Here is a 13,361-nt window from a genome sequence, read left to right as displayed (position 1 = left end):
AAAAGCAATCAGGAAATGTCTTGTAACATCAGGATGGGGGCAGAAAATGATCTAGCTGTTTCCCCCAGCAGTAGCCTGAGATATCCTCCTGATTCCAGGCTGGCAGTCCACAAACCTTTCTCTTGCCATAGGACTAAAATACTGCCTATCTGCCGATGCTGTGAACATAATCTTGCTCAGTTTTGATATCTCCCTACAGTCTTGATTAAACAGTAACAGATTCAGTTGCTAGAAAAAAGAAAAAAAGAAAAAAAAAAATGGTGCAACTTTTGGAAAGGATCTTTCCAAGCCTATGTGGCCATTAAGGATAAAGTACTGTTTCCATAAGAAAACCTCACTGTGGGCAGGCAGAAAGAAAAGAAGGGTGTCCCTGAGCATGTTCACAGCCTTCTAGATTAGATGTAGCTCTTCTTATGAAAGAGAGAATTTCCTAGTTCAGTGCTCTTTAAAAGTGAAATACTTCAATTAAGTGTAATCCAAGGTTTCCTTTCACTTGTTAGCATGGTTTTCATTCAGATCTTTAACATGGTCGTAGCAAAATACCCTTTGTAAATGTAAATGGAAGATGTTACAAAGCAGAACCCAGAATGCAGCAGAATGCAAAGATGTGCCAGTCAGCATCCTGGTGACCTACTTTTTATTGTAGCAATCCCATTTTTGAAGAGATGTCACTATTTTTTTAGGAAAGCTGCACAATGAGGTGTCAGCAAACATGCTGCTTGTCATTAAAGTTGTTGCTTGATGACTGCAAATACTTGTCTGTATGACTGACAACCTCAGTCAATGAGCTTCCACAGTAATGTGTATTATCATGTTCTTAAAGGAATAAATAGTTATGTTTCTACAATAGAAATATGTGGGACTTAGCAAGATGCTAATCTGCAGTAAAGGTGCTGTCTTATGGATACTAAAATGGCAAAAACTGGAGAGACACATGTTTTCAGATGCCCAATGACAGGGTTACCTTAAAACTGAAAGTATTTTCTGGCTCGTTTGCTGCCAATGAGTCAATATCACTGTATCAGTGATGAGGCTACAAAACAAACTAAGTCATTAGCAAGCCGGCCAACAAAACATAAAAGTAACCTTGAATAAATTGCAGGGCAGTGTATTAATTTGCATGTATTTTTACTCTTAATTCTGAAGCTAACTGTTTAGAAAAATAATGTTTAGAAAGCACAATGAAAAATGAACAATACTTACAACCATACCGTTTAGGGACACCCAGCAATCTGGTGGGAAATCCTGGAGTAATGGTACTAAAAACTGCAGACAGCCATCCCAGTGGCACAGCAGCAGCATCATTCCAATCAGATTAAAGATTCTCACCACAGCACTGGCCAGATCGTACGTCATGTGGAAAATCTGTGGGAACAAATTACAGGTGATGTACAAGATGCAAATAATTTAATTCTCATTCGGCAGTTTAAAGGGGAAGAAGTATCATCCTGAACTTCTAAAAAAGCTGAGATTTCTCAGCAAGGACCATTAATTTGGGCACATTAGTTTGGGCTGTGCTGACACACCTGACACTTTGCTGCATACCAGTGCTATATAAGCTACTGAAAAAAAGCATATTTTGGATACAAATTCACCAACTGAAAAGTTTTCTTAAAGCCTAAAACTCCTTTCAGTTGAAGAAATTCTCAGAAATTAAAAAAGCTTATAAAGGTAGTGATAACTTTACTTGTCTGTGATCTTAGTGTCTAAACACTCAGAAAGCTGTGGGAGATGCAAATTCAATGACCTGTTCAGAAAAGATTTACCTTTGCATTTCTTACCTCCTTAAAAGCACAAAAATCTGCATGAAGAAGCAATATAAGTAGATTTACATATTTCTGGACTGCTACACTATCCAATTTGCATGTACCAGTTCACCAAGCAAAATGACAAAAAAGTAGTTCATCACTCTTAATCATTACCAGTTTTCTTAAAATACTGAGAATCCTGTGGCTACTACACATGTAGTAGTTAAGGTTATATCAAATTAATATAATCATTTGGATTTCAATATATTCCCCTTTTGTTAGACGAATAATCATAGAATCATGGAATCATTTAGGTTGGAAATGACCTTTGAGATCATCGAGTCCAACTGTTAAGCCAGGAGCACCAAGTCCAATACTTAAACCCATGTCCCTATGCACTGCATCAATGCATTTTTTAAACACCTCCAGGGATGCTGACTCCACCACCTCCCTGGGCAGCCTCTTCTAATGTTTGACAACCCTTTCAGTGAATAAATTTTTCCTAATATCTAATCTAAATCTCCCCTGGCACAACTTGAGGCCATTTCCTCTTGTCCTGCTGCTTGTTATGTGGAAGAAGAGCCCTGCCCCCAAATTCTTGTCCGGCAGTTGTAGAGAGCGGTAAGATCCCCCTGAGCCTCCTCCTCTCCAGGCCAAACACCCCTGGTTCCCTCAGCCGCTCCTCATAAGAGTTGTGCTCCAGACCCTTCACCAGCTGCACTGCCCTTCTCTGGACACGCTCCAGCACCTCTGCGTCCCTCTTAAAGTGAGTGGCCCAAAACTGTATCTGAAAAGTGTCTTACAGCAGATTATACAGATATGCTTAGAAACAGCACAGACATTTTCAGGTTTGTCGTGGGCTAATTTGTAGCATGGACAGCAGCAGTCAGCTTCCAAATAGTCTGGGGTAAAACACTGTATTTAGCATTTTTCTCCTATAGTGGTTTTAAAGAACTTCCAAACTACTAATACAGGCATATCCTTTAGTTACTACTCAACTCCGTGAACTCAAGACAAATATGTTATGTTCTAATATGCATAATTATCTCTCAGCAGGAGTTCCATTTAGAAAATTAAGAATGTCCAGTTGGTATTTCATGGAATTTTAAGTAGAAAATATTTAATTTTACAGACAGACATAGAAATCAGAGGCTTTAGTGCTGAAACCATCAGATTGCTAGAGGTATACAGGCATATTGGCACATCACATTTTGCATTTGTAAATATAAGAATTCACGTATGACAGAGACAATGTTTGTATCCTAATGTTTAAACACCTAAACTAAAAGCAAAGATTAAGTACCCATACTGTAAATGAGTGCAAGTGCAAATATAGAGAGCATGTTATAGTACCTTTCAACATCATTTTCTGTTAGTGGGAGTTCATCCTTGTTTGAAAATGATGGTGTATGTTTTGAGTTCCAAAATGCAAAGCCTGCACAGTGGTAACATACCTTAGACATTAACTTCATGTTCAAAAATTTTTTTCAGTCTAGGGCATTTTAAGAGAATATATTCCAAATCCCAGTTTGAGAAGACATTGGAAACAGATGTTTGTAACATTATTCAAAATGTCATGTCTTATACAAATATCATATAGCTCCTGTCAAAATTGAAAACATGACATTGATATTTAGGAGATACTGTAAATGGAAACAAACAGAAAAGTGTTACCATTACACATTTGTCTTGTTAAGAAATGTATTTACACTCAGCTATTTCAATAGCTACAGTTTTAGCAGCATGATATGAACTGAGACAATAGATGTCTGAACTGAAATAATTTTACTTTTAAGAACTGGAAAAAATAGTAAGGACAACTACTCTTTTGGAACACTATCACTTATTCAGATTACACCTTCTCTACATGGTTATTATACCACAACTGCAAAGTGCAGATATATTCCTGATCACATGAAAAGTTGCAGAAGTTCTGTCAGAGAAAGCAGGATTTGCCCCAGAATATTTGTTTGAAAAAGTGCAGCATGTCAGACAGAAACAACACATATTTTACACAGAGATCACAACTTCCCCAGGAATCTTCTATTGCTCCAGAAAAGCAAGTTATCATACCTCTACACTATGGCTGGACAAAAATCAAAGTTCCCACCCACATTGTTTTCATACTGCCTCCAGCTTCCCATTAGGCTTTACCATAAGACCAGATGTGAAGAATAATTCATGTATTGGATCCTGTGTGTTTTTTAAAAAATGGGTCACAAACATCAGAGCCAAACCGAGCACAAACGTCTTCATTTCTACAGGGAATGTTTCTGAAATCATGCACCTAGGTGTATGTGATAAACAGGGGAAGATCTGGTTCTCTAAAACCCGCCAGAGTTCAAAAAGCAGCACTTGCACATACCCAAGGCTCCTGAATCTTTATCTTGCCTCTGTAATTACAGGCTTAGGCACCACAACAGACTGTGCATCTATCCTGTGATCGCAGCTGCATAAAAATGATGATCTACAGTTTTTTCACTTGCATGGAGCCCACTTTTGGGCATCAGTTCACACTGCAGAGATAGTCTGCAAAGCTTGTATCTTGATATAGAGTTTCCAAGATTTATTTTTTTTGTGCTGGTACATTTTAATTTAACATTTTAAAGTTGTACAGTAGGGTAATGTGCACTGGGGGAAAAAAAAAGAGGGGAGGGAGGGAAAGAAAAAGAAAAAGCAGGTGGATAGATTTGCCAAGGTATTTACTTCAGGATTTCCAAGCTCTGCCTGGCTTTTACGGATGTATCGCTCCCTGCCTACCCCATAAGACTGCAATAGCTCAGTAAGCCTTCCCAAATGAGCCAGTAGAACCAGGACACAGAAAGAGATATTACAAAGGGGGACTAAAATTCAAACCAAATATCTGGAGCAATGAGTTCAGACTAAAGGGCCTTGCTGAACTGAAGAGGTCTGCCACTGGGTTTGGGCTCTGCAAGAACTATTCTATCTTGCCACAGTGGCATGACTGTGTAATGTATGTTTTTATTCAAAGCCTTTTCATTAGTAGTGTACCTCTGCAGAAACGTTCATTTGCTGCAAGAACAATAACATACTAAAAATTTTATGTGAAACCAAATCCAGCAAAGGAAATTACTGCAACAGTCTGCATACAACACTGGAACCTTCCATCATTTCTGAAACTTTTCACTCTAGAAATAGCTCCTGTGAAGCTTAGCGTTCAGGGTCAGTATTATTAAATGCATGAACATACTCTGGATATTATCTGGATTGCTTAACATGGGAATATTCTATCAGCATTTCAACTATAATATATTTTTATTGCTCATCTTTTGTTTATATAGTCTATTTGTGTAGCCTGTTCTAATAAATGTGATCACTCTGTATTAAATAAAATAACTTCATAAGAAAAATCTTAAGCAAATGTTTAAAAAACCTTTAAAACATCTCTGCATATTCTCTCTCCAGCAGAGAAAAACTGAGTTACTTTTTCCTAAAAGTAACGTCTTATGGAAATGTGTGCTTGGTTGAAAAAAAATATTTAAATACCCAAAGCATGCATTGTAAGTGAACAGTAATATTGAGTCATGGTAATGTATTGACATAATTTCATTTGGGTGGGGGTGCATGTGTTGTTTTTTAAAACAATAATAGCCACACTATTTTGTGGATTTAAGTCATATATTGCATGTTTAATATTTCATCTTATTCAGAAACTGATTGTGATTCATTTAAATAAGAGTAGTGAGAGAAGTCCTATTTTTATAACATTTTCTTTTTGTAATCACAAAGCACAGTTCCTGTATTAATGAAATAAACCTTATTAAAACTCCTGGGAGATGTTTGAAGTGTAGTTTGTTAAGGAGGAACCAGAGGACAGAAAGCTAATGCTACTCATTTTAGCAGATGGTGGCTGGCTCATCAGCTGGTCCTCTAGTGGGATAGAAAGAAATCTAGGAAGACCACAAATTGATTTACCCTGATTTTGCAGTACAGATGTGTGGTTAAATCTCTCTGTTTGAATAGATGTCCTATCAAGATAGTATTCATAACAAAAAAAACCTCAAACACATGCAACTAAAGTTAGGCTCCTAAACCCCATTACTCAGGTAGTTAAATATAAATAGCCTGATTATCATTGAACACTCACCACTCACAAATGCCATTCAAATAAGCAGGAATTGCAGCTATAAAACACTTCTGAAAATCTGGCCACTTTATATTATATAGACTTCTAATTTCATACCTAAATATTCAGCTTAACCAGCACTAGGTGCAAATTTTCGACAACACATTTCAAAAAAATACTGGAGTGACATGAGATTACTGCAACTCAGAAAAAGTTAAAGTTCCCTTGAGAACTAGTTCTTTCCATATTTTTATTTCACATAATAGGAAAGATTTAATAGATAGCTCTCCTTTTTGCTTACTACTTAGTTTCATTCCAATTATGCATGATACTTTTTATTATTATCATGTTTGGTGGGGTGGGGTTGCTATAATACTGTAATTTTTCATAGTTTCCCTAAACTACAAAATCATGATTAATAATAAATTTAATTTATGAACTTCTGAGAACTCATTTCTTCCCATATTATTTTCGTATTTTTTCTCAATACCCTGGAAACCTTAAATGTTTGCCTAGAGTTGGCAATGCCTCTGACAGTGGCTGAAACATAACCACAGATTAACAGTTCTAATATTTTGGCAAAACATTGGTCACAGAGGAGTGAGAAATTGTTCAAGAAATCCAGAGTTCACATGTTTTATTTCAGTTTTTATTCACACTTTATTGATGACTTTTTATTCCCACATGTGAAACAGGAAGCAGACTATTCCTTCCTCACATTTACAGTGGAGCATATACTTTGAATTGGTCCTCCTAACTCTGATTTCTGAGCCTGAGACAGAAAAACTGAGTCTTATCAACCCACTTGCTTAAAAGTGTTTAAGGGCTGTCATATTAAGTTAATGGTACACATTTAGTTTAACTAAAGGAACACAAAATATGTTGAACTGCTGTCATGGAACGCACAGGTTACCTCTTCTGCCTTCTGATAATTGGCATGTAATATTTTTAGTGTGGTTTTTAGTTCAGTTTGATTTTTAGGTTCAGTTTATTATCAAAATTGATGCATTTAAATTATCCGAATTCTGATTAAAAAAAAGAAAGAAAGACAAAGTAAGTCTTAGGACTTCCTAGAAAATTTATTCAAATCTCACAATACTGAGTTCATCCAGACACCTCTTCCACCCCTCAGAAATACTAAAGGCTAGCTTGGATTTAATCTTCAAATTAGGATTTACATCATGCCGTGAGCAATAGGAAATGACACTCATATTAAGTGAGCTGTGTGGAGCCTGGAATATTAAATAGCCACAGCAGAGAGCCAGAAAGAGCTGCACACATGCATGGAGGCTCTGGAAAGAATGCTGAAAGCTGTATGTACCAAGGGCAGTGCTGGAACCTCAGGATAGACTGCAGGGCAAAATAAGAGTTAGAAAAATGATGGGGTTTTTGGTTTGATCTCTGGGTTAGTCCAGTATTATTAGGTTTATCCCTCAGAGCACCAACTAGACTGAGATTATAAACCACAGGATCCAAATTTTCCTACCTGAGCTAAATGATCACTTCTAAGCTACTGGTTGTAACAAAGCTCACCAGGAAATAAAAGAATACAAGGGAGAGTACAACGCCTCTTTTTAAGTATCCATCTCTCAATCCGCTTTAAACAATGAAAGGCAATCATCACTTTTTATTTAGCCATTTCATATTCCACCAATTGATTTCAAAAGACGTTCTTTGTAAATACCACTTGGCATACTACGGGTCTGATCCAACTCCTATCAAAGCCAGTTTCTTTGGGAGTTGCAGGTTGCTACATTCCACACTGGAAACACATTTGTGTAAGCAGATGTAAACATGCACTGATTGAAATGCCTGGCCATGCCCTCAGAGTAACATTTCATACTCAGTGACTCCTGATGTGTGTGTGCCTAATTTTATGACATATAATTCATAATTGATAATTCAGTAGTAGAAAATATATACAACACTATTTAATCTATATTTATTTGTGACCTTAAGCTGATGACAAACACAAAGATCTGCTTCTGCTTTAGTTCACCCTGAAGGGAAAACACCAGTGATTTAATAAACAGAACAAACTATTTTTAATCAAACATATCTGGAAAAAAGCCTATTTTATGTGACCTTTAAAAATTGTTATTTTCTAGATGGAGCCAATCTGACATTGGATTTTATAACAGAAGTTCCATTTATTCCAATTCAAGGCATGTACAAATGGAAGCCAGTTTCTGTACAGGGAGCAAAAAGTACAGCACAACAACATATAAATGTGACAGTGTGCCATATCCAGGTTAAACCTGAAAGCATTAATAAAACTGCTTTGCTGAAGAAAGACTTAGGCAAGTCTTGGAAAGGTCACATATAACCAGGAAGCAAAATCTATTTATAAATACAAATTCTGCAATATATATTTTCTACTGTGAATTGGCCAATGCCATACTATTATATTACCTCTCAGACAGAGGGCATGACTTCACTGCTAAAACGTGTGGGTTTATTATCCTGTTATATGTGTGTGACCTGTCTTTACATCCAAATAGAGAGGAACAGTCACTTTAGTTCTACAATGAAGAAAACAGGCCAGGAATGACAAAACTCAGGATCCTGAAATAAAAGATACAGTGCTAATTTTTGCTGTGTTTTTACAGAGTGGAGTTCTCTCTCATTCATCACTTATATTGATGACAGAAAGAATTTATGTCCATTAACTGAAGCAAAGTAAAAATAAACAAACAAAACCCAGTTCACAGCTATCAGAAAGACACAAACATGCAATATTAACAGCCTGCCTCTGGGACAAAATTTAGTTGAAGCTCTTCTCAAGTCATAGTACTAAACTGAGAGTGATCATATGGCAAAAAATACTTGAACTACACACATAAGCACAGAGATTGAGAGTTTTGTCATCCGGAAGTATAGTTCTGTTCCTTTTTCAGCATTATTTCAAGCAACATCATCTGACCTTCAGCTCAAGCTTCTTGACGGGCCAAGTATCTCAAGTGATAGCATCACTGAACTCAAGCTGGAGACCTCTGTGAACGGAGCTGAGCTAGAGAGAGCATTTCATTTATTATAATTTATATTTTTTTTTATATCCTACAAAGGAGGCAGCTTGGAGATACAGTTAGTACCTAAATGGCCTGAAATATTATTTATGATTTTATTATTTTTTTTACTAGCTGAGCAAGAGTTTCTCATATTCATGTGCTGATGTACTTTGGCAGCAACAAGAGAAAAAAAACAAGTTATTCATCATCACTCATCTGCCCACAGAAAGGCCAAGGCAGGGATTCCCACAGTGCTGAAAGGGGCAGCAGGGCAAGCAATGTGAATCCTAAAAAATTATCACTGACTACAACATATAAAATATAAGGGCATGAAGTTAACAGCTGGATTTGATGATCTCAAAGGCCTTTTTCAATCTAGATGATTCTATGGTTCTGTCATTCTATATGTTTCTAAGTCAGGTACCTAATAGCAGCTTTAGGGATCAGTATCAGCTTCTGAAGCCTATGTTCCCCAGTTGTAATTACTTACACAAGCAGTTTTCATCCTTAATGAATGTGAAATAAAATGATAAATACCATATATGTGTTTATAAAGCAATCTACTATAAATTGTGCCAAAAATGCTGAGACAATTTAGGGAGAACCTTAGGAATTACCAAAGTTTTCAGAAAAAGTGCCATGACTAATAAAATTGGTTTACGACATTATTGATCACTCAGGTCTCACAAACCCTGTGAACCCTTTTGATTTCCATTTTTAAAGCACAACTCTGGAGATAATTACAGTCTACCCCCAGCAGGCTAGGTCTTTTCCTCTGAGCCACACATTTTAAAGAGAGGAACAGGGCACTGCCCTGCCTGAACCTGCCATCAAAACCAGCAGGACACAATTCAGATTCCCATACTCCCAAATCCAACAGTAAGATTCAATAAAAATGGATAAACACAAAGTGAATACACTGCAGGCAGTATTTATAAATACATAGAAAGACACGGCATTTCCCAGAACAACATATTTTTATAAACAACATTGTAAAAATGGCACACAGGTAACCAACCTCTTTCAACCTCAGTATTTTCCTAAGCATCATTCGTTGTTGTTTATTTTTTTAAAAGGTAGTTGTGTTTTAACTTCCTAACTCTGAATATGAAATGAAATCAGATACTTTCTGATAGTAGGAAAAGCACCAGAAGATTAGATGTACACAGAAACTTCAAAGTCTGCGTGTTTAAAGAAATTGTATCTGAAACTATTGTTTCTATAAAACAACTCTCTATGTTTTTTCTTTTCACTAAATCTGTATGTCATGACACGCTGCAAGTACTTCAAGGAGCTTCCCTTGTCTCAGCCAGAACCAGGCTTGGGAAGTCAATGAAAGTGTGTGAATAAAAGGAAAATAAAGTTTTCTTTTACATCATCCTAACCCCGCCCCGCCCCCCCCAAAAAAGAAAAACCCAAACAGCTTGAGATTTAAGGGGATGGTTCATTAACATTATTCAATTACCAGTTCTTTTTACAGGATGCCTACCCCCAAAGTCATGCTGCCACATATCTGAACTTCAAAATAATTATAATTTTGAAGTTCAAAATATAATTTTGAATTATATATAATAATAAGTCCTAATTATAATACAGTGACATAATGATCTAATAGCAAAGCACTGAAATAATGCGGAATATTTCACCTGAGGAGTTTAAGTTGGTGTCTTACTGAAGCTGTTGAGGATACTCTTCCAAACATGGAAATAATGGGCAAGGAATTTAAAATTAAAGTTGCTATGTTAAATTTCCTGTGGACTGGGAGATGTGAATCAATGTGGTCCTGAGACCACATTGATTCACAAGGCTTTCTTTTAATAGCAAGTAATAACTTCATTTTAAAAAGCCCCAAAATGCTGGGTTTTGAGGCAATTGTTACACTTTAATGCTTATATATTTGAGTTAAGATTAAATAAGTGGTGAATAAAATATGTAAAATTCCATAGTATATTAGAATCTAAATTTGCTTTCTATAGTAATCAAAAAGAAGAGTTCATAGGCCAATCCTTATCAAAAAAAAAAAAAAAAAAAAAAAAGACTATCAATAGAAGTCAAGGTGGTTGATTAGTGCATAGTACTATGCAAAAGTCAGAAGTCTTTATCAGCTGGATCCTTAAAGCCCAAAATGCACAAAATCCACTTATTCCTTTGAAAATCTTGGTATAGCAAATATGATCACATCACTCATATATCATAATCACACACACACATAAAAATCAAATAATTTCTAGAAGTATATATGTAAATAAATTATTGTGCTAATTGCTTATCAATCATTTGAGGCCTAAGTGAATGCTTCACAATATGGACATATTATTTTAAAAATTACAAGGCTAATTGAACTGCACTATAGAAAACCTTTTTTCTGAGAAGTGCAAACAAAGCTTACAGTTAAAAATCTTACTGTCACTCAAAATTACATAGGGGATCTTTTTGGGGGTTTTAAAAGTTAAATACCAAAAAAGAACTGATACCTGTCCAGGTAGGAAGAACACACCAGAATCATAGTCTTAATAATTTGCCTCAAAATTGCGAGCAGAAATTAAAAATTCAGTTGCCTGATAAAAACTTCATGTAGTCTGAAAAATATTACCAGTTTAAAGAAATTATTACGGAAATTTGCACATAGCACTCTTTTATAAAATATTGTGTTTACTTGGTTTAGTACAAAAAACTGTCTTGAGCAGACATTTCATATGCTGAATTATTCTATTTTTGCAACCAAGTTCAACATTTGGTAAATACATGGCTATCATTATTATGAAAAGCGAGTTCATGCATGCACACAGTTCTGAATACTCAAAAGCTCTCATAAGGATAGCCTATGAAAAAGTGAGAGATTGAAAACAAAAAACCTACAGAAAAGACATACAAGTTGTATCAGAAAAGAGGAACTACAGGAAGAAGCATTCTTTTACAGTCCTATTTGGGTTCTTTGATTTTTGCCTATTTCCAAAATATTATTTAAAATAACACTTGCTTCTGATGAGTAAAATTTTTCCGGAATAAATGCATGATCAACTTAGATTTTGTGTTTTAGTGCTATAACAATGACATGCTGATAAGGGGATATTGTGCCTGGACTGATTTTTTCACTTTTTTTTTTTTAAATAAATTATCTAAATAATTAATTCTGGTTTTTTAACATAGTTAATTCTGTTTTAGCATTTTATTCACTACATTAAATCACTCCCACAGTGCTGAAAGGGGCAGCAGAGCAAGCAATGTGAATCCTAAAAAAATATCACAAAATAAAATACACAAAATATCAAAGGTATTTTGAAAAAGAAAACTGTTAGTACACAGCAAGCCTAATATGTAAAACCATTGTACCTCTCATGGTACTTACTATTACATAGTCTCTCCAGGAAGAGTTTACATTTAGTAATTTTTTAATATTTTTTTTTTAGTACCTCGATAAACACAATGTCTAGCTGTAGTTCACCATATGAATAATGCAACAAGACTGTTTACTTTGTAAATGACACAACATGTCAGCCTATGAATTTGAAACGTGCACAAAAATGTCATACATTATTATTTACTAAATTATTATTTACTAAAACTAATCAACAACAAATCATGAACTACACAAAGAAGTGATAAGTCTAGTCAGAAGGCTCCACTGAAAAATAACAATACCATGTAATTTCTTTTTACTCTAAATTAAGGTTCCTATACCCCCACCCCCTATTTCTTGACTTTCTTTTCTATCATTCTTGCACTGTTTCTGGGACTCCAGTAGGAGAACTGCAGGATATGCACCAAGACCCTGGCCACCCCAACATGACTCCCTTTCCCTCGCCTTGCACCCTCCTGCACGTTCATTTTGTCACCGCTTTCTGCGCTGCTTAACGGCTGAGCACAGTGGTGCCCCTGCGTGCTCTTCTCCCAGCCCATTTGCAGGGCAAGCTGCCCCACGCCAGCCTTGCCCAGTGCCTCTGCTGTCACAGCACGCTGTCTCCCTGGGAAGGCTGCCCCTAGCTCAGCAGTCACCACGTCAGATTTATTCCTGTTGAGGGCGTAATGCGAGGACTCAGCCTTTCCAGACACAGATATGTGTTATCTCCCTTTACTTCCTTGGCTGTCTTAGCAGTGGCTTTCTATTGTTTTCTAGTGGATATGCTCAACATGCCTTGTTTTCAAATTGTCCTTTGGCTATAAATTGTTTAAACTTTGCTGCAGAATATTTTGCCCCATTTTCCAAGTACAAAATACTCACTAGGTTGCACTTTGCAAAGGCTGGCTCTGTTTCCCTATTGCAGCTCTTGCCGAAGCAATACCATGTAAATTTTTTAACAAAAAGAGTATCCATACTTTCTCTTTGTGTATTATAAGCAATACCAAATTGGTGTTGAGATTTTGACACACTTGCATTTTTAAAGGCAAGCTTTTCTGTTACCAAACATCTGGAGGACAAGGATTTACTTTCAGTAAGTAGACCAGAATTTCCCTCTGGTTTCTGTGCTTTCTCTTATTCTTGCTCCCCAGAGCATCCCTGCAGTACATTTTCAGTCC

General features: G+C 36.2%; 1 protein-coding gene across 1 annotated transcript in view; it reads right to left on the bottom strand.

Annotated features, from left to right (window-relative positions):
* The window catches only part of HCN1 (hyperpolarization activated cyclic nucleotide gated potassium channel 1), a 196,068-nt gene that overhangs the window by 89,425 nt on the left and 93,282 nt on the right, over window positions 1-13,361 (bottom strand). The window contains exon 3 of the mRNA XM_037374490.1: window positions 1,204-1,365. Coding sequence (XP_037230387.1) covers window positions 1,204-1,365 — 162 coding nt within the window. The remainder of the gene's footprint in view (window positions 1-1,203; window positions 1,366-13,361) is intronic.

This window comes from Falco rusticolus, chromosome Z (assembly GCF_015220075.1).
Source record: "Falco rusticolus isolate bFalRus1 chromosome Z, bFalRus1.pri, whole genome shotgun sequence".
NCBI lineage: Eukaryota > Metazoa > Chordata > Aves > Falconiformes > Falconidae > Falco > Falco rusticolus.
Note: the sequence above shows the minus strand (reverse complement) of the source record. Positions and strands in the feature narration are given on the sequence as shown.